The following is a 27,827-nucleotide window of genomic DNA, read 5'->3' as shown; positions in this document are numbered from 1 at the left end:
TTGTCCACTTTGTTTACATGTATATTGTAGAATTGTCATTTTCTTATGTAGTCCTCTAACCTCAGCACCTAGAATAGTGCCTAGCATGAATTCAATGTTAGTAGTTATTATTATCATGTATTGAGTGCTTACTAGGTGCCAGACATTGTGCTAAGTACTATGTGTTGTTTAATTTTCACCACAGTCTTTTGAGATAGATACTATTACCCATTTATAATGAGGAGCTGAGGCTCAGAGAGGTTAAGTGACCTTCCTGTTATCAAAAAGATAAATGGAGCCGAGGCGCAGTGACTCGCGCCTATAATCCCAACACTTTGGGAGGCAGGGAGGAGGACCACTTAAGCCTAGGAGTTCGAAACCAGCCTGGACAACATAGTGAGACCCTATCGCTACAAAAAATAGTTTTAAAAAATTAGCCAGGCATGGTGGCATGTGTCTGGAGTCCCAGCCACTCCAGAGGCCAAGGTGGGAGGATTGCTTGATCCCAGGAGGTCAAGGCTGCAATGAGCTGTGTTTGCACCACTGCACTCCAGCCTGGGCAACAGAGAGACTCTGTCTGGGGAAAAAAAAAAAAAAAAAAAAGATAAATGGAGAAGTAGGACTTGATCCCAGGTCTGCATTTTTTTTAACTACTCAGTATTTAATAGTTAGTAGATTGTGTCTTCTTTACCTTCCTAACCCCCCAGTTCAAAAAATATTGGTGGAATTGAGCTGCAAAACTTCAGAAGGGAAGAAGGTTGAAGGTCAAGGGGGTATTTGCCTGGAGAGAGAACAGTGACAAGCTGGCCTGCAAACTGGAGTCATGTGACACACACTCATTTATTCCACAAACATATGATCCCATTGGGTTCCCACCTCTTGCCAGGCTCTGTTCTAGGTGATGAGAATCCAACTCCTATGAGAATTATTTGCCCCCATTCCCCTATGCCCAGCAAAGGGCTTAGGAGAACTATCTGTGGGAGGTCTGTGCTATTTCGTGGATGGAGCATTCACATCTTCTCTTAGGGAGTCAGGAACGTGCCAAAGCCAACAGCCAGGGCTGTGCCTCTGAGGACCCACACAGGCCCAGGTATGTTTGTTTTGGAGGGGCCTGGATAAAAGAGAGATCAGGATCTTCCTAAGACTGAAAAACAATCAACTCACTTCCAAAACCTCATCTACCTGAGGCAGACAGAGGTGGGTGGAGAAGTTCCTGTTATTGTTTCACTTGTAGCCCAAGGGGAAAGCATGGATTCCAGACTTTTTTTAGAACACAGAGCACTTTCCTGAGTTCGTGGAAGCCCTGCGGTTGACCCATTAGAGGTGAGGCAGAGCTTGGTAATGAAAAGCCCATCCACTGGAAAATACTGCCTCCCCTAGAGACACAGCCTCCCAGGAGCCACTTGGCTCGCACCAAGCTTCTGTAAGGCTTACTGAGAAGGAATACCAACACCAATCTAATTATTATGCAATTAATTCTCTTTGATTCCAACTAGATCCAGTTCTGAAATTTAAATTCCAGTTGGATGCTGTGGATCAGAGGATGATTTGCAACTTTCCACAGAAGCAACAGAGGAATGAGAACAGCAGACGTGGCAATTTGGCCACTCTCCCCTTCCATTATGGGATCATAAGGAGAGTACATTGACATCGTCTATTCCCATAAACTGTTCAGGACAGCCACAAAAAAGATCTAGTCCTTTGGGATCTCCAGCACCAAAAAAAAAAAAAAAAAAATCCATGGCCGGGCACGGTGGCTCACATCTATAATCCCAGCACTTTGGGAGGCCGAGGCAGGCAGATCACCTGAGGTCAGGAGTTCAAGACCAGCCTAACCAACATGGTGAAACTCTGTCTCTACTAAAAATACAAAAATTAGCTGGGCATGGTGGCTTGTGCCTGTAGTCCCAGCTACTCCAGAGGCTGAGGCAGGAGAATCACTTGAACCCGGGAGGTGGAGGTTGAGTGAGCCAAGATCGCACCACTGCACTCCAGCCTGAGTGACAGAGTGAGACTCCGTCCCCCCACCTCCAAAAAAAAAAAAAATCTAGTCTTGTAAAGGGGTTAACAGACCCCAGATGAAGAAAGAGTCTAATTAGATCCTGTTGAATTTGAGTGACAGAGGAAAATATTATGACAAAAAATGAAGATTTAAATTCCAGAAGCATCAAAGTTTAGATTTTTCTCTGCAGAATAAATACACAGCAGCCTTTTCTCCATCTTATTGAGCAGAGGGTTTCTCAAATTAAGGACCCTCCAGTCCCATCCTTCACACTGCCATCAGCGAACTCCCCACTCGGCAAACCTGACTTGACACACCTTTGTGAGAAACCCACCAGTGGCTTCCAACTGTCTTCCCTGCTCATGCTCCAAAATCCAATCACACTGTCCTGTCTCCCGTCACTCAGCCTGCTGCACCCAGTCATTTCTGGGCCTTGGCACGTGCTGTTCCCTCTGCCTGAATCCATCTCTTCGTCTAGACATGGTTAGGTTCCCCAGCTGTGCACTCCCCTGTACCTGGCACTGCCCTATCATCCCACTTTATTGTAGGTGCTTGTTTAACTGTCTGCTCTCCCTGTGGATGCTGTGGGAGCAGGGACCATATCTGTCTAGTTTGCCTTGGGATCCCCAGAGCCTAGTACAGTCCCTGGGACAAAGTAGGAAGAGGAATGGACTCATCAAGTTAGACTTTTCCAATCTGAATGATCTGTGTGCTGCCTGGAAAGCCTGGAGTAGGTTAAGAAATGAAGACAGAAGGATAATGGGGTTGGAACGTGCAAAAGCTGCCTAAGAGGAATGGACGACACATGCCCCTCCTTGCTTTCTCTTCAGCTTACCCAGCTCCTGAACTGATGAGCAAGATCCATGGATTTTTTGCTGACCACAGTAACAGAAGAGACTATAAAATTCAGCTTTCCATCTGGTTCTTCATGGTCCAAGAAAATACAGCGATTTCAAACTCCGGGGAGACATGCATTCAAATCATGAAAGCTTAAACCTAGCCTGTCGTAGAATCCCTTAAGAGTAGCATGAATTTGACTCAGGAAGAAAAGTGAAGAAGGCATCATTTACTCTATAAGGATCAATTCCCTGGTGACCCTTAAAGGGGGTGAGTTGGATGTTTCCTCATAGCAGTTTTTCCCCTCTGGCCTTCAAAGCCAACCTGCTCAATTCCACAGCTGGTCCTTGCGTCTCTTTCTTTCTGCCAGCGCCAACATGCTCCTCATCAGAAGGCCTATCATCAGCTAGTACTCGGCAGACTAGGCTGAAAGAGGAAGCTGGCCTTCCAATGGGAGTGCTTTAACATCTGTCCTCTTCCACTGTCCAAAACCTGGCTGCTACTTCAGTACAAAAATGATGCCTTTGCTTTTTAATGTTTTATGTTAGAACCAGGGTTAACTGAGAATAGCTGGGGAGGGATGAAAAAAGAATCAGCGCCTCCTTTATCTAAAAACATCACATGAGACACTCGGGCATGCTCAGGAGTCTGATTTCATTCTTCTGGCCACCAGCACACCTTTGCTCCTGGCAGGAAAAAAAAAAATAGGGCAAAGGTTCTGAAAAGCCATCAATAGGCTGGTCTCCTGGTATTTGGGACCCAACTAGAGAAGGGAATTTTCAGAAATGTGCTAGAAATACCAGCTCTGCAGAGATTTGACAGCCGGTTTGAAGGCTTCAGGCAGTTTGGATAAGCATCTAGACTTTGGGTACATTTCTGAGCCTGCTCTGTGAGTCCTTTGAAGTGTATCCAACTTGAATAAACCTTCCAGATAGCTGGGGCCAGTGAAAAAGCTTTCTTTGGAAATCCCCCTGGAAGTGCCTTGTTGCTTTCTCACAGGGCAGCCAGCCCATCAGGACAAGAGATCTAAAAAGTAGAGAAGGAAGAAGCTCAAGAGAGAATGTTTCTATAATATTCAATTCACTGTCTTTTTTTTTTCCCCTTCCTAGCCTTTTTTACATAGGGAGAAGGACACAACAGATAGATCACCAAACTCCCAGTGGACTTTGAGGACCGTGAGCTTAGATCTGCTCGTGGCTTGCCCATGAACTCTTTGTACTGATACAACCTGGCTGTTTCTAAAGGCCTAGGCTAAGATGTACAGGAAAAGTACCACGTATATTAGAATAATGAAGAAAAACAGGAGATGTTATTCGCCCTCCAGAAAGTCATTGCTGGAAGCACTTATAGAGAGCTAGTGACCATGCATTGGTACAGGCAGAAGGTTCCATCTCATTTCCCAGAGAAGCATTCCCTGGCTGCCTAGGACAGAGCTGGAGCCTGTCTTCTCTCCTGTTTGCACAGGTATTCTAATCACAGAATTACTGGAGCATCAAGAAGTGCCTGCATGCTTGGAAGGGCTTCCAGGCAGATGAACACACCTCAGCACCGGGTGGCATTTTCCCAGGGTGCAACCCGGAGCGGCTCTGGGTCACACTGACAAGGTGAAGTGGATGGGCAAAGAGTGGGTGGGGTACTGAACACGGGTTTCTTTAGGGAATCAAATAGGGAGGGACCTTTAAAGCAGGAAGTGGGACCTTCCAACGTGCTTTGGTTCACTTGAGAGAAGAGGCTGCGTGATGCTCCTTCTCTAACTCAAGAGACGTAGGCATGAAGAACAGGGCACAAGATCCCGAGGAGCAAAGGGTCATCAGCTGCCCCCATCCAGCAGAATCTCACAGCACCACTGGCTGACCACAGGCAAGGAGGGAAATACCCTTTATTTTTTAATTTTTATTTTTCGGAGACTGAGTCTCATTATGTTGCTTAGACTGGTCTCAAACTCCTGGGCTCAGGCGATCCTCCCACCTCAGCCCCTTGAATAGCTAGGATTACAGGTATATGCCCCTGTACCCAAAATGCCCTTTTTTGATCCTGGGACTAAACGGGAAAAGGAGGGCAACAGGGAGCTCTGGCTGCAGCACCAGAGGAACCCACTGGAAGGGAAAGGCAGATAGTTTTGTTTCTTTATTACTTAAAAAATATTAACAGCAATTAAAAACAACAACAACAACAAAAACATTCACAACCTGTCACAGAGTCCTATAAGCTTTGGCCATTTATTCCCAACGGAGTCCTTCATCCAAAGGCAGGTGGGGAATTTCAGCCAAAAGGCCCCTTCATGGTTTTCATGGGTGGGTACTGCTGCTCCATCGGCATGGCCCCAAAGCAGTCAGAGGGATTACAGTGGCCAGCCTTGCCTGGCTGGCCCATGGGACCCGGGGGCCCAGGGATGCCAGGGATGCCTTGCTGGCCCATTGGTCCTGTTGCACCCATCTTGCCATAGCCTGGAGGACCTTGAGGACCTAGGGAGGGAAGGGCCACAGAGGGAAAATCAGAAGACCCAGATCATAAGGGAAAAGAAGCCATAATGGCATCAAATAATACCTTACATTTGATGACTGTTTCTCAAGTTACCACGTTTTCATGAAGACCTAGTCCGAGCCTCACGTTGATTTAACAATAACAATACTGCTGGCAAGTTTTATTTAGAACTTCCATGTGCCAGGCACAGGGCTGAGTGCTTTTGATGCATTATTCATTGAATCTGCACAGTTTCCTGAGAAAGAAGCTATTGTCTAATTTTGTAGATGAGGACACAGGCTCAGAGAGGTTGCACCTCTGGTAAGTTGTGATGCTGGGTCTCAGAGCCAGGTCATCAGGCTTTGGCCATTCTCTTTCAGGCTATATAGCCAAACATTCATCGTAGAGAGCACTTCCAAAGGGCTTAAGTGGCCTCTTCAAGGTGTACAGCCAGTGAGGTGCTGAGTAGAACTTGAACTCGAGTTCCTCATCCCCACCTCCATGCAGCTCTCTCCTACTGCATCATGCTAGCCCAGTTTAGGACTTAAGGACAGGTACTGAGTCTTCCGCCCCCACATCCCCACAGGCCCTGGCAGAGTGTCTTGCACACAGTGGCATTCCTATAAATGTGGTTGACTGGCCTGTTGTTATTTGGAGTTTGACACAGCTGTGTCATAGAAGAAACAGAAAGAAAAGGGGTCTCTGCTGCTCTGGATTCATGGTCTCAAATGGTGGTATTTCCTACCTGGGGGGCCGGGAAGACCATTTTCTCCTGCAATGCCAATACCAATGTCTCCTTTTTCACCTTTGGTACCAGGCAGTCCTGGAACAAAAGAAATAAGTAAGTCCTATCCCTGAGCAGAAAAATGACACAGCCAGTCAGATTACTTGAAACACACACACACACACACACACACACACACACACACACACATCCCATATTCACAACAGACCTCATGGAATACTTAGGCCTGCCCCAAAGAACTACATGTGTCCCTTGGGAACTGTAGGGCAGAGCTACCTCTTACTCCTGGCAAGCCCTGCCGTCCTTCTCTGCCAATCTGACCAGGGAGCCCAGGTGACCCTGGAGCACCTGGCCTGCCCGGAGCACCATCCTTCCCTGGAGGCCCTGGTCGTCCCGGAGCTGCCGCCATCTCCATGGGGAACTGCATCCTGGAGGTGTAGTAAGCCATTCTCTCTGTAAAAAAAGGACAAGGACAGGGACAGGTCAGAGGGTCCCCCAGGGACTCAGAATGACTGCAGATGCTGCATATAAGCCACCAGCATGAAGTCCACAGCAGCCTTCCTTCACAGGGATGTCAGGGCAAGGAGTATGGGGGTGGGTCTCGCAAGGGGGTCCCACGTCCTGGCCTCCACATCGCTCCCCATGGAGATCCTTCCAAAGCCCAGATCTGACTATGGCATCTCTGCTCCAACACCCCTCATTAGTTCACCGCTGGCTTCAGAATAAAGTCCGCATTCCTTGCTTGGCATTCAAGGTCTGCTTCCCAAGCAAGACGTCCAGCCCTTTCAGGACAGGGCCTGCGTTTTCCCCAGTCCCTGGCACATCAATGTTGGATGAACAAATGAACAGAAAAAAACACTTCAAATAAACCACCCCAGCCATCTTACAGTGCCGCTCGCCCCTGTATTTAGAGCTCACTTCAGGCAGACTCGTTTAATACCAATTTTCTTGTCTGTCTCCTTTGCTCAAGTGGGGGCTCGGGGAATGCGGGAGGGAATCATTTTATCTCTGAACAGAACAGGTGACAAGGAAGGTCTGAAGGATAATTGAACATCTGCCTGTCAACCCCAGGCCTGTGAGTGTGTGGAGGGTGAGAGCAGGAGGACATTGAGCTTTAAGGAGAAAGAGGCCAAGGCAGGGCAGAGAAGTCACAAGGAAGGGCAGGCAGCACCCACTGCCACCCAGCTGGCTGCCAGTTACCATCAAACATTTTAATGATCTCTTGTCTGATGAACCTCTTGATTTCATCATAATTCACCATGTCTCCCTGAAGAAAGAGAAGAAAACCTGCCTCAATTATACTTCCAAGCCTGGCATTTTCCCCTATGGAAATAAAGGATGGGGAGGAAGGCAAAGGTCCCAGGAGCCTCCCACAGATTTTTTTTTTTTTTTTCTGAGACAGAGTCTCACTTTGTCACCCAGACTGGAGTGCAGTGGCGCGATCTTGGCTCACAGCAACCTCCGTAGATTCTCAATCCAAAGTCCTAACCACCCAGATATGATACAAAACATTTTGTGCTTAAGTGCATTTTTCTGGGGAGAGGGTCCTATCATCCCCACCCTTCCGCACACAGTTAAGAGCTGCCCTCTGTGGGAGCCAGGCTGTTTCCCACAGAATGTCAGCAGGAGCTTGGAAGATGATCCGAGCTCCACCCCACATGCCTGCTCTATGGGACAGTGCCCACAGCTGCCAGCATTCCCCCTTACCATGGAGCCAGGCACACCAGGCAAGCCAGGGCTCCCCGAAGGCCCCGGAGCTCCAGGGTGGCCTCTCTCTCCTGCAGGGCCCGGTGGCCCAACAGGCCCCATGGAACCACTCTTGCCAGGTCCACCAGGCATGCCGGCTCTCCCCTTCTCTCCTGCCTGGCCCTTCTGTCCTGCAGCTCCTGGATCACCCTACAAAGATAGATACTTAGTGCTGTCAAATTTATATCATGATGTCTCACCAATCTGCTCTTTTCTCTCCACCCTCCCACCAGGCCCCCAGCGTCTCCCTCTAGACTGTGGCCACAGCATCCTGACAGGTCACTCCACCTCACTGCCCCAGAGTGGTCCTTCTAGAAGACAGTTCTCCTGGTGTTACTCCCTGCTTAGAAATTCTGATGGCTCCCAAATGTCCTCAGGATAAAGCACTCATTCGTTGGCCGGGCATGCAAGGCCATTCATTATGTGGTCCTGATCGTTCCTTCCTCAGCCTCCTCTCCCCACCCTCTGCCTCCCACCAGACCTCACTGGTGATGATTCTCTGATTCTGCCATGTTGTTATGGTCCTGAATGCCCTTCCCCTCATCTCTCTCTATCCAGTGCACCCCTCCTGAGCTGAAGTGTTCCTGTTCTTTCCGCAGCCTCTCCAACTCCCCAGGCTGGGTTGGGTGCTCCTCCCTCTCATCCCACAGCGCTATGTCTCATGTCTTCTGGAAAACTTGCCAATCCCTAGTGTAAGTGTGACTGGTCTATTGTGAGCACCTATTGTTCAGGGACCTCTGTTTACCTGAGGCCAGGACAAGGGCCTGGAATGTGAGCAGGAGCAAGGGAGTGCTCGGGAAATGGAAACAATGAATGAATCAATCAGTCAATCAGTGAGTAAATGAACTGGAGATTTCCTTCCCCCCAACCACAGCTAATGACCCCATGTGAGAAATTTTCAGACACTATCCTGCTCCAAGTTCTGCATTTTTTCCCCCTGCCCACTGGCCTTCCTGTGTCTCCTCTCTGTGGCTAAAGCCGTAACTTGCAGCTGGGCTTCATCCACTCGTGAGCTTCTCCTCTCAAGCCCAGCCAGTGCCCACTCACCTTGGGACCAGGAGGTCCATAGAATCCCTGCTTTCCAGGGGGTCCCTAGAGGAAAGCAAAAGTCAGAGGTGAAGTCCAGGCAGCATCTCTGAGGCTCCCTGGGGAGGGAGGTGCAGTGAAGAGGCCCCTTCCACAGCCTGAGGCCCCCAGGTGTGTCCAGCCTGGCTCTGTGTGAGAAAGGAGCGCAGCCTCCCTGCCCAGCTGGAAGGGAAAATAATGTCCTCTGGGGCATGGCCTTGTTTAAGCATGTTGGCTGGGCCCCCATCACAGATGAAGAGAGGTGAGAAGTCAGAATGAGAGGGCCAGTCTGTGGCATACTGGGGGGCCTGGAAAGACCTGGTACCCAGGAGATGTTTGTTTGGAATTTATTATTATCATTATTATTGTTGTTGTTGTTGTTTCTTTTTGACCAGGTACAGGGTTTAAAAAAAAAAAAAAAGGTAAAACAAATCTCACTCCCATCCTTGGCCTCAAGTCTCTAATTCCTCTCCCCAGGACAACAGGGTTAACAATTTCCAGAGACAGCCCGTACATAGAAGGAATGTTTACTGAAAAAAATGAAGAGGGGTCAGGGCAAGGCGAGGAGCGAGAAGCACCCCCAAGGAAACAGAGAAGACCAGTACAACTGTACCTCTTTGCCAGCTGCACCATCCGTACCAGGTTCGCCCTGGGGAGTAGAGAGCAATGGAGACATGAGGAGCTCCAACCCAGTTTGGTGTCAGATGCCTCACTTTGTACATGGGGCAAGCCCAGCCCCCTGTTCCACCCAGAGGCCACGATCCTCCAGCCCTCACCCTCTGACAATCTGGGCACAGGCCGTGGAAACTTAGACCCCCACCCCATACTCCAGCGTGATCCCAGAGCCCCAACAGCTCCCAGCCCCCGTCTACAAGAGCTTTACAAGGGAAGAACAGACCGTGCCTGCCTTGCTGTGTGCTTGGATCCTGGCACCTTGCACACTCCCTGGCTCTGAATCTATGTTAAACGTTTGCTGAATGAACACATGAACAGCCTGAGCCGGCCCCCTCCCTGAGACCAGCAAGGCAGCCTCTCTTCTGGTGGCTGCTGGGGAAGAGGACTCTGATTGCTAGGCAAGTGGGAGATTCATCCAGGGGCCATGGAGGCTCCTGAGCCTGCAAGGAGGGAGGCAGGGTCCTTGGCAGGAATCAGAGCGAATAGGCATGGTGAGACTGGGCCCGCCTGGCAGATGGGCTGACTGGAGTCAAACACCCCAGCCCAGGCCACCAGCCCCACGGTCACTGCTGCTGCCCCACAGAAAAAGTCTGCGTTGATGGAAAGCATCCTGATGGGTCCCAGGAGACCTGGGTCCCTGCCTCTGCTCTCCCAGGAGACTTCATCCCTGACCCTGGCAATCAGTTGCACCTGTTAGGGTTCACCTGTCTGGAACTTTTGAGAGAGGTAGATTTGCAGAGTGGCTAAGGACATGAGTTCTGGAATCAGGCAGGCTGGGATCAAGTCAGAGCTCTTCCACTCACTAGCTATGTGACTCCGAGCAACCTGCCTAACCTTGCGGAGCCCCCGTTTCCTCATCTGTAAAATGGGGACAATCAGATCCACTAAATGGGGCTGCGGCACAGATTAAGATAAAATGCACAGCAAGCACTTAGTCCACCATTCGGCACACATTGGTGACCGATATATCAGCGCTCTTAGTGTTAAACGTGAGCTGAGACCAAGTCCTGGTTTCCGAGGACCTCAGGAAGTTACAGTAACAGCACTGCATTTCTGGTTCCTGACATTTAGCAAGATTTTCTGTGGTTACCGACAAGCTCCCCTGGGGAAGGGGAAGAGGCAGAACAGGGACACATAGCCAAGGGGTCTGCAGAAGGTTGATGCTGAGGCACCGTCATGGGCAGTGACCTCATGTGCAGCCTGGCACAGCACTGCAGGGCCTATCCTTCCAAATTCAGCATGATCCTCAGGCCCGAATGCCACGCTGCCATCCTGCCATGCTGACAGCCTCTCCTTCCTTAGAGACCCCAGATATGTTGTGCTGTGCTCAACAGGCCTTGAGCCAATTGACTCTTTCCCCCTGGGCTATGCTGTAGAATGTGGGATCTTACTGGGGGGCCAGGGTGTCCAGGGGGGCCGGGCTGGCCTGGGAGGCCTGCAAGGCCCCTTTCTCCGGTGGCTCCTCGGTCTCCTTTCAGACCCTAGAGAATAGGAAGGGGGACAGTGAGAGGGGAGGAAAGCAGGCAAAGAGGACTCCCGTGTAGCCAGAGACAGACACTCCATCGTGTGCCAGGGACTACAGGGAGAGGTGGCACTGCCTGAACTTGCAGCAGGACTCTGAGATGACCTCCAGCCCTCTCCAAAGCCCTCTGCCACATCCTGGAAGGCGAGATCTTTGGAGGCAGGAGAGGCTGACACCAGGGAAGGAGGGGATGAGACAAACTGTTCTCCATCCCCCCAGCTTCCTCTGAATGGAGCCCACAGTCAAGCAGGGCAAAACTCCTGGGAGGGAGGAAGGAGTGGAGCATGTTACTCACCACTGCAGAGATCCCAGCTGGTCCTGGCTGACCTGGAGGCCCTGGTGGCCCCTAAAGAGAGATGAGTCAGTGGGATAGAAACAGGTTCTAATAGTAAGACCCCTGGGAGGCACAGGGCCTGACAGCAGAAACAAGCTCTAAACTTCAGCAGCTCCATTTCCTCTGGAAACCTTCCTTCGCTCTGGTCTTGCACTTGAGCTTCTGACAAGATTTGCGCCCAGAGCTGAGGCCTGGGGGTCCTGGGCACACAGGACCCTCCCTCCAACCCAGGCTGAGCAGAGCATCTGGGGCTGTGCTGAGGGGGATGATCTGAAAGCCATGGCCAGAGGCCAAGTGCAGAGGACAAAGGCCTGGGGGAGTTACTCCCTGGCCTAGGTGGCTACTGAGACCCTTGCTTCCCTAAAGGCAGTCCACTTCCTGCTGTTCTGTGGAGGAGGGAAGACCAGAAGCTGGGGGTCCGTGTAGCAGGGGGTGAGGGGCAGGGGCTTGGCACTGACCCCGACATCCACAGTGACAAGGAGCTAACACTTGCTGGCCAACACTGGAGCGCACGGGACTCCAACACCCAGACAGTCCCTGCTGCTGCACTAGGGCTGCGTCTGAAATGCCCTTCCCTAGCTCTGATGCCTACATCCATGCCTCTGTGGTGCAAAAGGTCACCTCCCTGATCAGAGTGACACCTTCTCTGAACCCCCGGGGCACTTGGGTCTCTCTTATAGTGCTTCCCTCAACACCCCCAGGTGGCACGTTCCAGAGCCATAGCCTCTGTTCTATTCATCTCCAGTCTCCTGGGGTGGAAGTGTCCAGCGCAGAGACTGCCACACTGCAAGACGAAGGGGCTGGACACACGGAAGAGAGAGGCGGAACCCTGCACCCCCTCGACCTCAGCCCTACTGAGTCTCCAATGGGGCCACGCTTCTGAGTGCACCTCCCCCTGTCATCTGTAATGTGAGGGGGAACCAGGCTTGATATGGCATTCCCAATCCAGGGCCTCTGGACCCCTTGAGATGCATAAAAATAGTGATGGGGGCCTGAGAGTTCTTCTTTTTTTTTTTTTTTTTTGGTCATGAACTATTTTTAACATTTCCAAAAGCCTCCTGGAAATTATTATGCAGCCAGCCACAACAGGGCTGCAACAAAATGCCAGTATCTTCGCTTTTCTCTGGAGTCCCATCAGCTCAGTGCCATCACACTGATCAAAGGCACTGCCTGGCAGTCATCTATGTTAGTGATGAGTAAAGTAGACAGGAAATTCATTGTTGCTTGATAAATGTCCTCTCCAAGTCACCCCATCTTGGGAAACACACCACCTATTTACCCAGTTGCCCAAGTCAAATGCAGGAGTCACCCCTGGTTCTTCTCTTTCTGTCACTCTGTCTCCCCAACCCCAATCCAGCTCATCAGCAAGTCCCCCAAGCCTGGCATGGCGCAGGGGCTCCACGATTATTTGTTGACTGAATGACCTCCATCTGATAAGTGAACTTGAATGTGCCCAGAAAATAAGAAAATAACGAAAAGCCTGGAAACCACAGAAGGAGTGGCCCCAGTGCTCCCACGGCTGGGGCAGCCCCTATGGCAAGTTCTCTCAGGTCATGACAGCCTATGCGCCACCAACCACCCGCCAAAATGCTAACTCGTATGGAGACAGAGACAAAAGTGGTTCAACTCACAACGTGTCCCGGGGGACCGGGTCTTCCCTGGGGTCCCGTGGCACCAGGTTCACCCTGCAGGAGCCAGAAAAAGGAAAAAATGACACTGAAACTGACTTGCTTGCACCATGTGGCTGTCGGATGGGAGGGGGCTGGGCAGAATACATGGTAACGCCAATGGCCAAAGGAGCTGGGCCAATTCCCAGCCTCCAGACCCAAGTTTCCCGGAGAGTTAGGTAGAGAAGGCGGATCCTCAGCCTGAGCAGGCCAGGCCCTGCCTTTTTAGGTTGGTGACCCAGTAACCTCCAGGGAGCAGAACCAGTTACAACCCTTAATAGGAGGGAGAAAGTTCAAGACGTGCAGTGTTGGGTGACACCCCTCCCAGAAGGCTGAGGACAGAAAGCAGCCACTTTGCCAGTGAGCAGGAAGAAGCGGCTGCATCCCAGACTCTGCAGAGTCTGAAGGCAAACTGAAGGCAGCCATGTGGATCCCTGGCCCTCACCTCTGCGCCAGGCCGGCCAGTGCTGCCAGGGGGACCTGGTTTGCCACAGTCACCCTAGAAGAGAGAGGAGCAGCTGGAGCTTACCAGACCTTCACTTGACATCCCTACCCCAAGTCAACCTCACATCAGAGGGACCCTGCCACCTGCCCCAGCTTTGGCCAGAGGCCCTCTGATGCCCTCCAGCTGGTAGACAGAGAAGTCCTGACCCAGTCTGCCAGGCACCAGTGGCCCCAGGAGGCTCTGATGCTGGGATGGCCTCTCTGCCCAGGATAGGCTGCCATGTATGCCTGGGGGCAAGCCTTCAGGAGAGCAGAGATAACCTGCTTGGCAGAGGTCACCAGCCCTTACCTTAGGTCCTGGGAGGCCAGGATGTCCTGTTTTCCCCTTAAAGCCCTGAAAGAAAAAGCAGGGAGTTCTCATGTCCCTCATGTCAGCTGGGGGCCTCTTCCCACTCCTCCTTCCTCAGTTCAAACAATTCAAACCAATCCAAAGTCATAACACGGTCCACAGAGGATCTGGATTTGAGCTGTTGCAGCCACCCAGGCAGAAGCTGCAACTTCGCAGCTTCCAACTCCTTCCTGCAGCTCAACTTACCGGTGGTCCCATGAGTCCAGGGGGGCCAGCAGGACCAGGATCCCCCTAGGGAAAGAGACGAGGAGGATTGAGACAAGAGTTTTGCCCAGCTTGTATCCAACTCATACCTCTGTCCTCCCCTCTCTCCAGCCCTCCCCAGCTATCCTAAGATGGAGGGAAGAATCCAAGCCTGGCTCAGCCTCTGACTGGCTGTGGATCCTCAGTGACTTCCAGCCCCTCTCCGGGCCTTAGCTTTCCTTCTTTGGGATATATAAGGGGGTTGACTTTGATGTTCTACCCTGTCCTGTGGCCCCAGCCCTTTCAGATTCCCCAGCAAAACCCAAGGAGCCAGGGCTTGCTCAAGTCCTTCCATGTCCACACCCTGATTCTTCCTGAAGCCCAGCCTGGTTTCCTCAGCTGTCTTGAGTTTCTGCATACATAGTGCCTTCACCATCCTGCCTTTGGTGAGACCTAGCTCGCCTAACCTGCTTAAGGCCACTAGGAGAACTGGGAAGCCAAGGGGCTGTGGTGCCATCGGGGAGCTGGGGTAGAGGGAGACAGACCGAGGGAGGGCATGGGTGCCCCCTGACAAAGACGGGGATACTTCGGTTCTTTCCATCAGGGTTCCCTTGACTTTGGCTCCTCTGGCAAAAAGGAGAGGAAGGGATGCCTGCCCTCCCAGCCCATCATCTCACCCTCAAACCAGGCTTGCCGTCCTTCCCATCCAAACCATCCAGACCGGCGGGGCCCTGGAAACAGGAAAGAGGCATTTCTACATGCTGGTGCGGGAGCCCTAGGAGGTGGGAGGCCTGGCCCAACCCCTCAATTCTCTCCACCCCTCCCCTGACTCCCACCCCAGCACACACACACACAGGTGCACACACACACATGCACCACACACATGTGCATGCATCGCACACGTCTGCCACGCTGAAAGGGCACACACTCACCTGAATCCCAGGAGGTCCCGGTGGCCCAGGGGAGCCAGGCAGGCCTGATGGGCCTCGAATCCCTTCGCTGCCCTGGAAACCAGTGCCCCCCCCCGCCCCACAATAAAGTCAGCAGGGCTTTGCCCCACCCGTGGAGACCAGGCCCTGGGTCAAGGGTCCTGGTGACTGCTGGAAACAGGACAGCTGGCTTCTGGGCCCAATCTGTCCCTGTCTAACTGCATATGTGCCACACGTCGCCTCCCCAGGAGGATCTGTCTTCATCTGCAAAGCATCCCCTTTCCTTGCTGCCCCATGAGGAAGGGACAGGGCATCTTCTCCAGTGCTGACCCAGGGGCTGGCATGGCAGGGGCTCAGTAGCATGTGCTGAACTGAAAGCACAGCTTCAATCCACTGTGAAAGCTGCCTGTTGTATTCTACTCCATCAGACCCCCTGCCTCCTCCCCACCTACCTCCCTACCTTTCCCCCCATCCCAGCAGACATGGGCCCGGGCTGCACAGAGGCCTCAACAGCGCACGCAGCACCATGTGGGCTCTGATTCCCCAAGATGAAAAAGTGGGTGCCCCTGTCCTCAAGGAGCTCACAGTCCAGTGAGGGTCATGGGCCCAACACAACCAGGGGCAATACAACAGTCCAAGTGTTCTGTGTGGAAAGGGGCTCAGGGAGCTCAGGAGCGGGGAGCAGTTCCCTCTGGCTGGGGATCAGGGAAAGTGTCACAGAAGTGTCACCAGATGCTAGACTCTGAGGATGTCTGGGATTGGGCAGGTGAAGGAGAAAAGTGCATGCCAGAGGGAACCTAAGAGAAGGATAAAGACTTGCAAGTGGGCACATGCCTGGCCTGGCCAGGGCGTCTGGGGGAGCCTGTGGGATGGGCCGGCAGGCAGAAGAGGCTGGAAGAGTCACCATGATGAGTGGGGGCCCTGAACGCTGTGCTAAACTTTATCGAACAGTCAGTGGTTTTTAAGCTGTACTTCTCAGAGCGCTGGGGCTTCTGGGGGAGCCTGGAAGCTGGGGGCATGAAGTGGGGACTGGAGAGAGGGACTCTAGGACCCCCACCGTTGTCTTAGCCAGGGAATCTCTGCTTGTATTTGTTTTATAGATTGAGGTTTTTACATTTGCTTTTATGTGATAAAAAGACTCTGGGACTACAAAATAAAGTCTGAAAACCCCTGCTACAGGCACTGGGGAGCCATTGAATGTTCAAAGCAGAAGAGTGATGAGAACTGATGCATGGATTGGAATGTTTACCAGAAAAGGCGGGGGGAGGCAAGCAGCATAGTGGGGAAGGTGGCTGCATTCTCCCAGCGTGGAGAGGGTGGCTGCCCTGGATCAGTGGCTGTAGGGTGGTCAAGGGAAGGAATCCCGCTAGAGAGACCCAGCAAAGGGGAAAAAGAACTCGGGGGCTCTGTAATGCCACCAGCCACCAGGAGGGGTCAGCAGAGCCCCAACCAATGTTGGCCCCCACTGGCAGTTGGGATGAAGAACCACTGGCCAGAGGTTTGGGATTCTCTGCAATGACCAGCCTAAGGAGAGCAGGGGCTGCCACTCAGGTCCTGGGGAGGGGAAGGAAGGTGAAGGTGAAGGGGAAGGGGAGGGGGAAGGGGAAGGGGGCTAGCAACCACCACTGTCCCAAGCATGGCTGATCAGCATGGGCTCTGGGGAGGTAGTGAGGGGCCCGGGTCCTCCTGGAGCTGGGAAGGAAGTCTCAGTTCTGCTGCTAACACCACTGTGTGCCTCTGGGCTGCCCCGAGCCTTATGGGTGTCAGTTTCCTCACCTGCACAGTGAGACGTTCATGCGTGTGCTCTCAGGGGAAAGAGGCTCTCCACAAGGCTCAGGGGAAAGAGGCTCCTGCCTGTCCCTCTGAACCCAGGTCCCCCGACCCCAAGCTCAGAAGTCAATCTTTGGGCTTCTTACACCACCCACTGAGCACATCTAGGGAGCCCAGAGGTTGGGCCGAGACAGGGATGTCAGCCCCAAGCCAAGGCAGAGCCATGTCTCCAGCATTTATCAAGCCAAAGTCAAGAGCAGCCAGCATAGGAGCTCCGCCAACTGCTGCTCCCCCAACCCTTGTCACCAGGCAGGACACGGGCCACCCCTGCCCTCTCTGGGCCCTTGGGGACAACTGGAGCACGGCTACCCAGGAGGAGCCCATTCCCCTTCCACGTTGGTGTCCTCCTTCAGGACGCGCTTCCCCCTTCTCTCAGCTCCTCGCTTATCCTCCCGCCCAGGAGACGAAGGTGGCCTGGGCTGCCTATCACATTCTACTCCTCCATCAGACCCCCTGCCTCCTCCCTACCTACCTCCCTGCCTTTCCCCCCATCACAGCAGACAAGGGCCTGGGCTGCACAGAGGCCGCAGGCATCCTGGGCCAAGCAGACATCCCGAGGAGCCCACTGGTCCACTGCAAGCCTGACGGCCTCCAGTAGTCACTGGGCCCATCCTGGAGGCCTCTTTTCCCAGCCTCAGTGCAACTGGGTCAGTCTTGGAATTTCCTGAAAGCCTGATGCTAGGGGTGGGACAGGGGCATGGGAGCTGCATGGCTCAGATCTGTGACTTTGCCAACCCAGGGTCCTGCTCACCTTCTCTGCTTGAGGGCCAGGTGGGCCAGGTGATCCAACTTTGCCTGGGAATCCAGGGGGACCCTGTATCAACAAAGGGGCAGGCAGGAATGAAAGTGGGGCTGGAGGGGGAGCTCCCCTTCTTTATTCTTCCTGTGCGTGATGCACTGTTGTTAATGCAATTCATTTTGACTTCCTAGAAGCACCACTTGGGAGCATTACGTCTGCCTGGCCTGCTGGGCTGGGGCCCACACAAGAGGCTGGGCTCTCCAGGTCCTGGTTCCTGGAATCAGGCCTGGCCGCCCAGGCCGTTCTCCCCTGCCTCTCCCCTCTTCTCCCCAGGACCATCCTCCCCCAGCCCGGCCTGGTCAGGCCTGCCCCTCCCGATGAGACCACATCAGACAGAGCTGGCTTTGTGTCTTCTTCACTCACCGGTGGGCCCGGAAAGCCTGGCTGGCCTTGAAATCCCTAGGGTGAGAAGCAAGGGGCAGTGTGCTGTGCCACCCCCTCTCTCCTGCCTGGCTGCCCAGGTGGAAAGAGTGACGGGGGGGGGCACCCTCAAACCCATGGGCTTTGCCCTCCCCTCTGCCCACCATGGCTGGCAGGTGAGGCTCTGGGCATGAGGTAGGTCACAACCCAAGGACAGGTAGGGTGGGGAGACTAGAGCTGGTGATCACCAGGGACCCAGCTCCTTCCCTGCCTCCCTGCAGCCGGGTCCCAGTCATCACTCACCTGGTCGCCCTTCTCACCGGAGTTACCTTGGGGTCCTCGCTCTCCTCTGGGACCCTGTCACCCACAGAGAACAATGCAGCCGAAACCTAATCTTCCTGCCCTCAGACCCCAGGACAAGACCAGGACCACATCTCCCCATGCCCTCCTTCACTCACCACTGGGCCTGGGGGGCCTGGGAGGCCTTCAGATCCTGGGGGGCCCTAAGGACACAAAGGAACAGAATCAGTCACTCCTCCTGGGGAGGTGAAGGATGAGGTAGGGGGATGTGACAGGGGACTGCCCAGAACAGAGGTGGCATGTGCTGGGAGGCCCCTGGGCTGGCAGGCCCCCTCTGCCTGATCTGCTCAGGCTTCCCTGCTCTTGCCCGAGCTACTGAACCAGCCTCCTAACTCGTCCTGCCACCTCCTGGCTCACTCCAAGCCAGCCAGCAAATGGCTGCCCTCTTCTCCTCCAGCATAGCTCTGATTATGTCACTCTCTTGCTCAAACACCTTATGCGGCTCCCTCTGCCTCTGAGTGGGGCGCACACTTTCCACCAACGCTGGTCTTTGAGGCAGCCTGTGATCTGGCACCAGCCACCCTTTCCCACTTCTCCTCCCTCTCTCCTTCTCATCTTCCGCCTTGCTCAGTCAGACTGCTGTTCTCTGACACACTGTATACCCTCACACCCCCAGGCCTTTGCACCCTTAGCACAGCTTTCTCTTCTACCTAGAATGCCCCCTTCCCCCCTTCCTAGGTCCCCTGAACCCTTGCCAAATCATCTGATGGCTGGAAGCTGTTCCTGCAGTGCCCCACCCAGCCTCTCCCTCTGGAATTCCCCAGTACAGACAGCCACAGGGATCCCTCCCTCCTGCTAGTCAGCTCTCAGCTCAAATGCCACCTGCTCAGAGAGGCCTTCCTGCCCCTCCGCTTCGATGGTGCCCAAACACCTCTCCAGCCCCTTCCCCTGTCCCATTTCCTCCATGAGTCCCAGACCTCATCGTTCCTAGGCACTTGTTTATTCATCTGGCAGCTGCCTCCCCCATGGCAGGGCAAGAGGGCAACTGCCTGCTCTGTTCATGGAGACATCCTCAGAGGGGAGCCTGGCACCCCACAGGCCCCTGAGAAATATCTATTACTGAGTAAATGCCTGATGGAGTTTGCTGAATCCCACTGGGGCCTCACTGAAATTGGTGAATCTGTAAGGCTGCAGTCCCAGTTTGGCTGATCCTAGATCTGAGGTTTGTGAGGTTTGTCACCAGATAGATGTGTGTTCAAGCCCAGGTTCCACCACTAACTCACTCACTAGCTTCGGGAGCCTGGGTGAGTCTCAGCTTTGTCACTCTGGGGGCCCCAGTGTCCTCATCTGGTCACAGCCCAACTCCTGTGCTCAACGTGGGGCCTGGCAGGCCTTGGCTCTGGAGGGTGGCTCTGGGGAGCTGGGGTCCACTGGGGGTCTATAATCCCAGGTCCTCCTTTGTAGGAGGTGGAGGAGTGCTTCTGCGGCTGCCTCCTGGCCCCCTCCCCTTGGCAGCCCTGCGGGGATTCTCCTCACAGCCTCCACCTCCGCAGCACCCAGCCTGTGCTGCAGGCTTGGGGGCGGGGGGGCAGCAGGGGTCACGATCCTCCCCTTCACAGGCTGCTGCCAAGTCTCCAGCCCGAGACTGTGTGGCTCCACGTGCAGCCCTGCACCCACCCCCGCGCCGCTGGGACTCACCGGCTCTCCTTTCTCTCCCGCTGACCCGGTGTAGCCACGCTCCCCCTTGATGCCCTGACAAGTGGCAAAGAGACAGTGGAATTAGCCCCACAGAATTAGTCCATCACGGCACTAATGCGAGGAGCGGAGACTGCAGCTGGCACCCAGACTGGCTCTGGGGGGATGGCACTGGGAGGACCGCTGGGTGCTCCAAAGCTGCCGTGCCTCCCATCTGCCACCGTGCCCCCCAAGCCCCCAGTGGAAAGGAGGACACACTCACCCAGCAGCTTCTGTGGGGGTGGCACCTCTAAGCTGTCTCTCTAATCTCCCAAACCCCTCACCCCCAGGAGGCAGATCTCAGTTCTTGCTGTGTCTAGGCCTGGCAGAGTGCTCTGAGAGTCAGGCCTGAGCAGAGTGGTGGGACCAATCCACACTGCCAAGGGGGCCTACAATGGGGAGAGGGGGCTGCATGGACTTTAGGCAAAGGAGGAGGCTGAAATGCCCAGTAATGGGGAGCCCGCCGAGGGTTGCCCAGCCTGGCTGTGTCCTGACCACCAGCCCAAACCTCTGGTACCTGGCACCCACTCCCCAGCAAGGGTCCCCTTACTCACAGGCAGTCCTGGGGGGCCCGTGGCACCTGGGTAACCTGGTTGCCCTGGAGGACCCTGCAAAGAAAGGCAGACATGATGGATAGCCCCCCAACATTTCTGTTCTCCCCTCACTGGGTAAGAGGGTGGCCAAAGCTAAAACCTCTGGGGCTGCCATCTAGCAGGTGCCAGCCTGCCCCAGCATTGCACACTGGGCCATCTCCCCAAGCCCCAGGTCCCCTCGGTCGTGACCACCACCACAGACCTGGGCTGGGGAGGCGAACCCCAGCCTGGCCCAGACCCTGAGAGCTGAGCCGGAGCAGGGAGCCCAGAGCAGGCATGAGGACCAGGGAAGAGGGGGTGGGCTGGGATGCTGAGTGACAACAGCCGAGGGAGGGAGGGGAGCCCCCAGGGACGCTGCTGGAGGACAGGGGCTGTGCGTGCTTCTGGCAGGGAGTCAGGGCACATGGAGATCGGCCTCCTTTGCTCCTGGGGGAGTGTGGAAACCTCACACTGAGGGAATCCCAGCAGAAGGGCAGAGAGTCTCAAGGAGTCCACCTCCCAGCTTCCACTCAGCAGCCACCCTTCAGAGCCCAAGCTCTGCCTCCCCAGCTCTTCCTCCCTTTCCAGCCCTTTCCAGCCCCTGCCAGCTTCCTCTTACCGGCTCCCCCTTATCTCCAGTCAGGCCCGTGAGACCTCGCTCTCCTTGAAGGCCCTTGGAGAGAAAAATCATGAGAAACTGCAGGAGCGGGCGGTCCCCACCCAGCCCCTGACTCCTTCCCCCTGCCCCACTGCCTTCTGTTCCCACTCCAGGCAAATATGGAGGCCATAGTGGCTCTCGTAGTGTCCCTAGCAAGGTGACCCGTAATGGGTGTGCTCCAGCAGGATGACTGGTGGAGGTGTGAACCCCACATATGGGTGCCTTTCAGGAGGATACCCTTCAAGATAGATAACTGTAGAGATATGCCCTCCAGCAGAGGTGACTCTGGGAGGGTACCTCTCAGGTGCCCGTCACTGGTATGCCCTGCCATGGTAACTGACTGGGATACACCTTTAGGAAGGTGATGGATCAGATGTGTGCTTATTCTGAGGGGCAACTGTCAGGAGAGGTACCCCAGATGGATGCTGCCACCAAAGTGTATCATATCATCAGATACCCAACACTTACCTGTCCAAGTCCCCCACCCCAAGCAAAAATCACTTTCTTGGAGGGAGGCAGGGGAGAGACACAGGAAGGCTGCCTCCAGAGCAGTCCCTGTCACTTTGTAGGGTGAGAGGGCATGTCACTTTCCACGAGAGCTACAGCCCCCACCCCTAATTCCTTACCCCAGCCTTTGCAGGTGTCATGCCATTAAGGGCACCTTTCCTGCCCCCTTCTCCCTCATCCCCTCAAGAGATGGCGCCCAAACCTTTCCATGACACAAGACAGATGGCTAGACGGACAGATGGCCCCTTCACCCAAGCAAGCAGAAACAGACAAGGCCCGGCCACAGATGAGGACGTGGGGACAGATGGAACTGTGACGAGGAGGGGCCCTGCTCCCTGAGCCTCCATCACCAGGCCTGGGAGGAGAGGAGCCAGGCCCCAGGAACACGAAACCTGACAAACAGGAGGTTAGTTTCCGTGACCCAGGAGGGAGCAACAATGAGGCTGGGGGTGATGTAAACACACCTGTGACGACGACGAAGGCAGAGCAATTAACGACACCTGGCAGAAGGAGCCGGCCAAGGTGCCGGGCACAGAGGGGCAGGGCCGCATGACACCCAGAAACCCAACTGGCTGGTATCACATGCCCCGCCTTGGAGCAGACTGGGACTGGAGCCAAGGAAGAGGAAGGGAAGAGGAGGCAGCTGAGAGTTTCCTCTAGGACAACGGAAAAGGTGCAGGAAGGGCTGCCTTTAAATCCCTGGGTGCCTCTGGACAGCCCTGCCAAGCAGCAGGGCAGCAAACCTGTGCCAGCCTGCAATGTGAAGCCCTAAAGCTTTGGCATCTCTGCTGGGCTCTGAGCCAGGTGCCTGGCAGGGCCCCAAGAACTACTTTCAGCAAATCTTCAGGCAACACCGAAGGTGGTGAGAAGCAGGAGGCAGAGTGAGAAGGCAGGAATGGAGGGGCCCCCTAGAGGCACCAGCTTAAGAGGAAGGTTCACGAGCTCAGGAGGACTTGGGGGAGTGCTGCAAGATGGTGCGAGAAATGGAGAAGGAAGACAGAACGGGGCAAGAGAGAGAAGAGGAGAGAAAGAACGCAGGAGAGGAGGGAGAGGAGAAAACGGAAAGGAGTCAGAGACTGGGAGGATGTCCAAGCTGCCGGGACCTCAGAGAACCCGTGTCGTTAGCTACCGTGCCTGAAGGGGGACAACAAACACGGAGGACGGAGGTGAAGGCACGACAGGAGGGAGACAAGCAAAAGCCACAGAGACCTGGCTGACGGGGGGGAGGGGAGGTCGAGCAGCGCTAGGTTCTTACAGGCAATCCGGGGGAGCCAACAGCACCAGGAAAACCTGGGGGGCCCTGGTGGGAGAAACAGGCAGGTCACATCTCACAGGCACAGTAACCCTGGGACAGCCTGGAGGGCACAGTCTGGGGCTTGGGGGTCATGGGGAGAGGAGGTCATGGGAGTATTTTCAAGGCAGGTGGAAAAGAGACTCCTTGAAAGTCTTGGCTCAAAAGACAACTGTTCCTCCCCTTGGCTCCGGGAAGAATGGCTCCTCCGTTGACGGAGATGCGGAATGGCTCCAGAGTCAGAGGGCTTCCTGAGTCTTCCGGAGTCTAACTGAAGACCCGGTTGCAGCAGAAGCCCATTTCTTTCAGCCTTGCCCACCATGCCTGCCACCCGACCTCCACCTGTCCCCCGAGTGGGGGGCTCCCTGGCTCTAAGACAGCTCCCACCAGCCATTTTCTTCTCCAGAGAAAGCATTTTCAGTTCTTTCAATCTTTCCTAGTCACTTCTATTTTCCTGCCATGTCAACATCACAGAGGACTCCAGAGTAGATACCCTGGTCTGGTTTTTGTAGATTTACCCTAGAGATGGCCCTACAGAGCAATGGAGGACAGCTCCATCTTAGCCCCGAGCCCTTGTGGGGACTGGAGTCACAGGGGCATGGAGAGGTCTGGCCAGCATGCCGCATGCTTCCCTGGTTGGGAGGCTGTGAGCCTGAAGCCTAGGCCCCCTGCCGAGGGCGGCCTGGGGCCACTGTGGAAAGCGCAGCAGAGGGTGGGGACAGGGAAGCAAAGATGTGCCTCTGAGGACCTTCCCTAAGCAGGACCGCAGGCAGTAGGCAGAGCAGGGCGGTTCCAGGGCATTCGGTGGTAGGAGAGCACAGTCCCTGCAGATGCTCTGCAGAGGGATGGGGAGGGCAGTGGAAGTTCCCTTCTCCTGCCTTGCCCAGCCTTTTGGGGACAAGGCCGCGGGATGGTGTCTGAGTGTAATGACCCCTTTGAGAGCTTCTCAAGCAGGCCAGGGCACCACTGATACTTACGATAGGGCCTGGAGGACCCGGGGAGCCCCTCATGCCAGGCGGACCCTGCAAAGGAAGCCAAGGGAAATGGATGAAGAGGCCCAGGCCCCATAGAGCCCCTGGGATTCCAGCAGCCTTCCTCCCAGCTTGCCAGGGCCAAGGTCAACAGAGGGTGGCTGCTGTCCAAGCAGGACCACTTAGCTGATGTTCGAACAATCTTTCATTTGGCTCATTCGCTCATCCTACAAACATTTAACAAGCAACTATTACGTACCAGGCATTAGTCCAGGGGCTAGGATCACAGCATAAACAAAATAAATAAAAACCCCTGCCTCAAAGCAGTTACATTCTAGGGGAGAGACAGACACTAACAAATAGAACAGGAGCTGGCACATAGCTGGTGTTGAGCTGACACCTGTAGAATGTTCCTGAATGAAGTAAATAGGCAGGATGTTGGATGGTGATGAGTATGATGCAGGCCAAGGGGACTGGAGGCTCTGGGGTTGGTGTGGAGTTCAATTTTAAAGAGGGTGGTCAGGGGAGGTCTCTCTGAGAAGGAGACATTTGAGCCGAGCTGAAGGAGTGCAGGAATAAGCCCTGGAGAAGAGCATTGCAGGCAGAGGACGCAGCTGGGCACTGGGGAGAAAGAGTGTGTCCTACCCTGGGTCCTGTGTATCCCAGAGAAGCCACGTGCCAGGAGAGCAGATGAGCCCAGAGTGGTAAAGGGCTGATGTCAGGTGAGGCCTCGGAGGCCCCCAAGAGGTCTCAAAGGCAGACAGGGCCCCAGCTCCCTTGAGGATGAATCCTCATCCCTGGTCTTACCTCTTCTCCTCTCTGGCCTGGCAATCCCGGAGGACCAGGTAGGCCTGGGCTCCCAACACAGCCGGGATCTCCCTCACTGTTGTCACCCTGGAGAAGGATGGAGACGGTGATAGTGAGCAGTCAGGGCCTGTCCCTGTGGGGCATGGGGCATGGTCGGGGGAGATAAGGCGAGGCACTCACCCGGGCCTCCTCGGCTCTTGGGCGCTCCAGTGACAAAAAGCACTGCAAGGGACAATGAGAGGCACATTGTCTGATGAGGCAGCCAGGGAGCCCTCCTGCATAGGGCAGCCCCAAGCCCAGTCCCTTACCTGGGCGCAGTTGTCGAGGCCTGGCACACCAGGGATGCCCTGGTCTCCCTTCTCTCCCTTCTCCACGAGGTACCCTGGGTGGGCCCTCTGCCCCTGGACACAGTCCCCGCAGATACTCTGATCAGGGAGTGGGGAGAGGAGTGGGGCCTGGGTCAGAGATGGGCAGGATGGGCCAACTGGGGAGCCCCAGTGAGAACCCAGAGCCAGGGCTCCCTGCCCTGCCGTCTTCCCTCCTCCCACACTCCCTCCCTCCCCAGCCGCATCCCTGCGGCAGCTTTGCTCCATCCTCGGGGGACCCACTCCCAACAATTGGCTTTGAGTTTCCTCCAGGAAGAAGCTCTGGTACAGCTAAGCCAAAGCCACTTTCCAGACAGGCGTGTGGGTGGAGGCGAGGGGCCCGCAGAGGGACCATCTGTCCCGGCTGTTCCTGCAACCTGCACCCACTGCGAGGACAAGCCACGAGGAGCGAGGCTGGAAAGGCTGGCTCCGAACGCCAGCTTCTCTGCCCAAGGGAGCAAAGGAACAGCTGCGGGAGGAGCCAGGCCCTTCCCAGGAGCCCCTGGGACAGATCTCAGATTGCTCACGGGCTCCTGGCTCGGATCACACCACCAGAATTGTCTTCCCCACAGGAAGGGCTTTAACCTTCTTTGGGTCACAGACCCCTCTGAGAGTTTGATGGAAGCTATGGGTCCTTTTCTCAGAAAAATCAAACCCACTAGTGAAAACCAGCCTGCAATTTCTGAGGACTCAGGAGCCCGGAGCCTGTTTGTGGCCAGTGTCGTGTCCACAGACGCCCAGGCAGGAGCCCCTGCTCACTTTCACTGCTCACCACCAAGCCCAGTAATAACAACTGGCATTTACTCAGCACCCATGACGCTGGGCATTGTACATAATAAGCCCTGCACATTATCACATGCCATCTTGACGGCTCAGTGAGACAGGGAATCTTATAAGCATTGTGGAGATGGGAAAGCCCACTCAAGAGAGGCGGCATGACTTGTCTAAGGAAAGTGGGAGCCTGGATTGGCGTGGGCCTGTCCTAGGCCACAGCCAGTGCTCTCTCCCCAGGCTTCCTGGACTATGGGTGCAGGTGGTGGCTGGGGCTCTGGGTCAGCATGCCCCGGGGTGCCATCTGACCCCTTCTCCACACTATGCGCAGTTTCTATTTGGAATCCTCTGAAGAGCACTTGATGAAGAAGCCAACAGATGAAATGTTACAGGAGAAATGTCAAATCCTGGATTTGGAGTCACACGATCACTGCCCAGTCATTGACAGAAGCAGAGGGGAGAAGAGCTGGGGGTTTCGTTGCCACAACCTCACTGTGATCCAACATGTAACTGATGCCAAGAGGTTACCCCGACCTCCTCTGGCTGCTTCTGGAGAAATCTGCCGTTCAGAGCAGGGAAGGGGTAGACAGCCCCCATGCTCTGCCCTGACCAAGGCCCATCGGGGTCACGGGATGTCCAGGGCACTAGTTAGCCAGTGTCAGAAGAGGGTGGCCAGGATGAGGGGGGGGCTCTGGAGGCCAACACATGGGAAAGACCCCTGAGGATGCTGGGCTAGAGGAGAGAAAGTCCAGGAACATAAGGGCCTCCTTCAAAAACCTGAAGGCAACCTGGGGAATTACTGTGCTCTTGTTTCTAGAGGTGACTAAGCAAAGATGGGCTATGTGACCCTTGATTCCAATAGGAACTTCTGCTCAGTTTGGGAAGCCGGCCCAGGCCACAGCCCTCTGGTAGAGCATTAAGGCTGTGTACAGGCCCTGACACAGGCCGACCCTCTGACCAGGTCCGAAGTCCCCTTTCTTGGACTACCAGAAGTGCTTCTCAAATCCATCTCCTCCCTGGATTCTTTCTGGATTGACTAGAGAACAGCTGAAGCTTTCTTCCAGGCCACACCCAATCTCACAGCCCCCCACCACTGCACTTTCACCCCCTCTGCTTTGCTTTGGAAGCTGCTGGGCTCTGCCGCAGTGTGACCCGGGTGCTACGGGGTCTCATTGCCAGCTGCTGTGGGCAGGCTTCAGGGCTGGGTTCTGCCGACAGCATCTGCCATGTGGGCACCTTCACAGGATTCCTTTAAGCACTCATTCAGCAAATGTTGCCTGGGGGCCTGTTACAAGCCAGGCATCAGCTAGGCCCTCTTAGACAGATGCTTGGAACGCGTATTCCCTGCAAACTGCTGCTCTCTCTGCGAGGTGCCACACAGCTGAGCACTTACTAAGAGAATCCCCTTAGGAGACACCCCCGCCAGCTCACACTTCCCTCCTGGGTACCCTCTTACCTTAAGGAGGTGCTGTTCAATTGGTAAGGATCCCTGCAAGAGACAGATGTGTGGGCTCAAGCAGGTGAGGGGAAGGAACATGGAGACTTATGGGATCAGGGAGAGCCTTGGGACACGTCATGCACCTTCCAGCCTCAGAAGTGGGAGAGAAGAGGGACCCCCACTGCAGCTACCGGGCCAGCTTCATAGCCTGAGCAGCCCTGGGAAGGGCAGGGAAGGGGCATGGACAGGGAGTCCTGGCCAGTACCCACCAGTTCCGCAGTGAGCCCAGGCTGTCCTGGCAAACCGTTGTTTCCAGGCACTCCCTGTAGCCAAGAAGAGACACGAGTGAGTGGGCTCCATCTCTCTAGCCTGCTGGTCAGCCTGTTTCCTTCTCATCATCCCCGCCTCCTCTTCCCCTTGTCCT

At 54.8% G+C, this 27,827-nt stretch overlaps 1 protein-coding gene across 15 annotated transcripts in view; it reads right to left on the bottom strand.

Annotated features, from left to right (window-relative positions):
- Nucleotides 1–4,932: 4,932 nt before the first annotated feature.
- The window catches only part of COL16A1 (collagen type XVI alpha 1 chain), a 51,805-nt gene continuing 28,910 nt past the window's right edge, over nucleotides 4,933–27,827 (bottom strand). For 9 of the 15 annotated variants that reach the window (XM_034959958.3, XM_003828130.5, XM_034959966.3 and 6 more), the window contains 29 exons: nucleotides 27,673–27,726; nucleotides 27,422–27,454; nucleotides 25,138–25,254; nucleotides 25,010–25,051; nucleotides 24,830–24,916; nucleotides 24,029–24,073; nucleotides 23,016–23,060; nucleotides 21,215–21,268; nucleotides 20,578–20,631; nucleotides 19,988–20,041; nucleotides 18,448–18,492; nucleotides 18,293–18,346; nucleotides 17,993–18,028; nucleotides 17,582–17,644; nucleotides 15,004–15,075; nucleotides 14,749–14,802; nucleotides 14,075–14,119; nucleotides 13,829–13,873; nucleotides 13,481–13,534; nucleotides 13,000–13,053; nucleotides 11,330–11,380; nucleotides 10,904–10,993; nucleotides 9,451–9,486; nucleotides 8,820–8,864; nucleotides 7,734–7,922; nucleotides 7,227–7,293; nucleotides 6,303–6,479; nucleotides 6,027–6,104; nucleotides 4,933–5,283 (listed from right to left, as the gene is read on the bottom strand). In XM_034959958.3, coding sequence (XP_034815849.1) covers nucleotides 5,081–5,283; nucleotides 6,027–6,104; nucleotides 6,303–6,479; nucleotides 7,227–7,293; nucleotides 7,734–7,922; nucleotides 8,820–8,864; nucleotides 9,451–9,486; nucleotides 10,904–10,993; nucleotides 11,330–11,380; nucleotides 13,000–13,053; nucleotides 13,481–13,534; nucleotides 13,829–13,873; nucleotides 14,075–14,119; nucleotides 14,749–14,802; nucleotides 15,004–15,075; nucleotides 17,582–17,644; nucleotides 17,993–18,028; nucleotides 18,293–18,346; nucleotides 18,448–18,492; nucleotides 19,988–20,041; nucleotides 20,578–20,631; nucleotides 21,215–21,268; nucleotides 23,016–23,060; nucleotides 24,029–24,073; nucleotides 24,830–24,916; nucleotides 25,010–25,051; nucleotides 25,138–25,254; nucleotides 27,422–27,454; nucleotides 27,673–27,726 — 2,043 coding nt within the window. In that variant the 3' untranslated portion in view covers nucleotides 4,933–5,080. The remainder of the gene's footprint in view (nucleotides 5,284–6,026; nucleotides 6,105–6,302; nucleotides 6,480–7,226; nucleotides 7,294–7,733; nucleotides 7,923–8,819; nucleotides 8,865–9,450; nucleotides 9,487–10,903; nucleotides 10,994–11,329; nucleotides 11,381–12,999; nucleotides 13,054–13,480; nucleotides 13,535–13,828; nucleotides 13,874–14,074; nucleotides 14,120–14,748; nucleotides 14,803–15,003; nucleotides 15,076–17,581; nucleotides 17,645–17,992; nucleotides 18,029–18,292; nucleotides 18,347–18,447; nucleotides 18,493–19,987; nucleotides 20,042–20,577; nucleotides 20,632–21,214; nucleotides 21,269–23,015; nucleotides 23,061–24,028; nucleotides 24,074–24,829; nucleotides 24,917–25,009; nucleotides 25,052–25,137; nucleotides 25,255–27,421; nucleotides 27,455–27,672; nucleotides 27,727–27,827) is intronic. The other 6 variants (XM_034959963.3, XM_034959976.3, XM_063593226.1 and 3 more) reach the window with 1 other exon arrangement.

The sequence above is a fragment of the Pan paniscus genome, chromosome 1 (genome assembly GCF_029289425.2).
Source record: "Pan paniscus chromosome 1, NHGRI_mPanPan1-v2.0_pri, whole genome shotgun sequence".
In the NCBI taxonomy this organism is placed as follows: domain Eukaryota; kingdom Metazoa; phylum Chordata; class Mammalia; order Primates; family Hominidae; genus Pan; species Pan paniscus.
The sequence above is the reverse complement of the archived record's forward strand: the minus strand, read 5'-3'. Positions and strand labels throughout refer to the sequence as shown.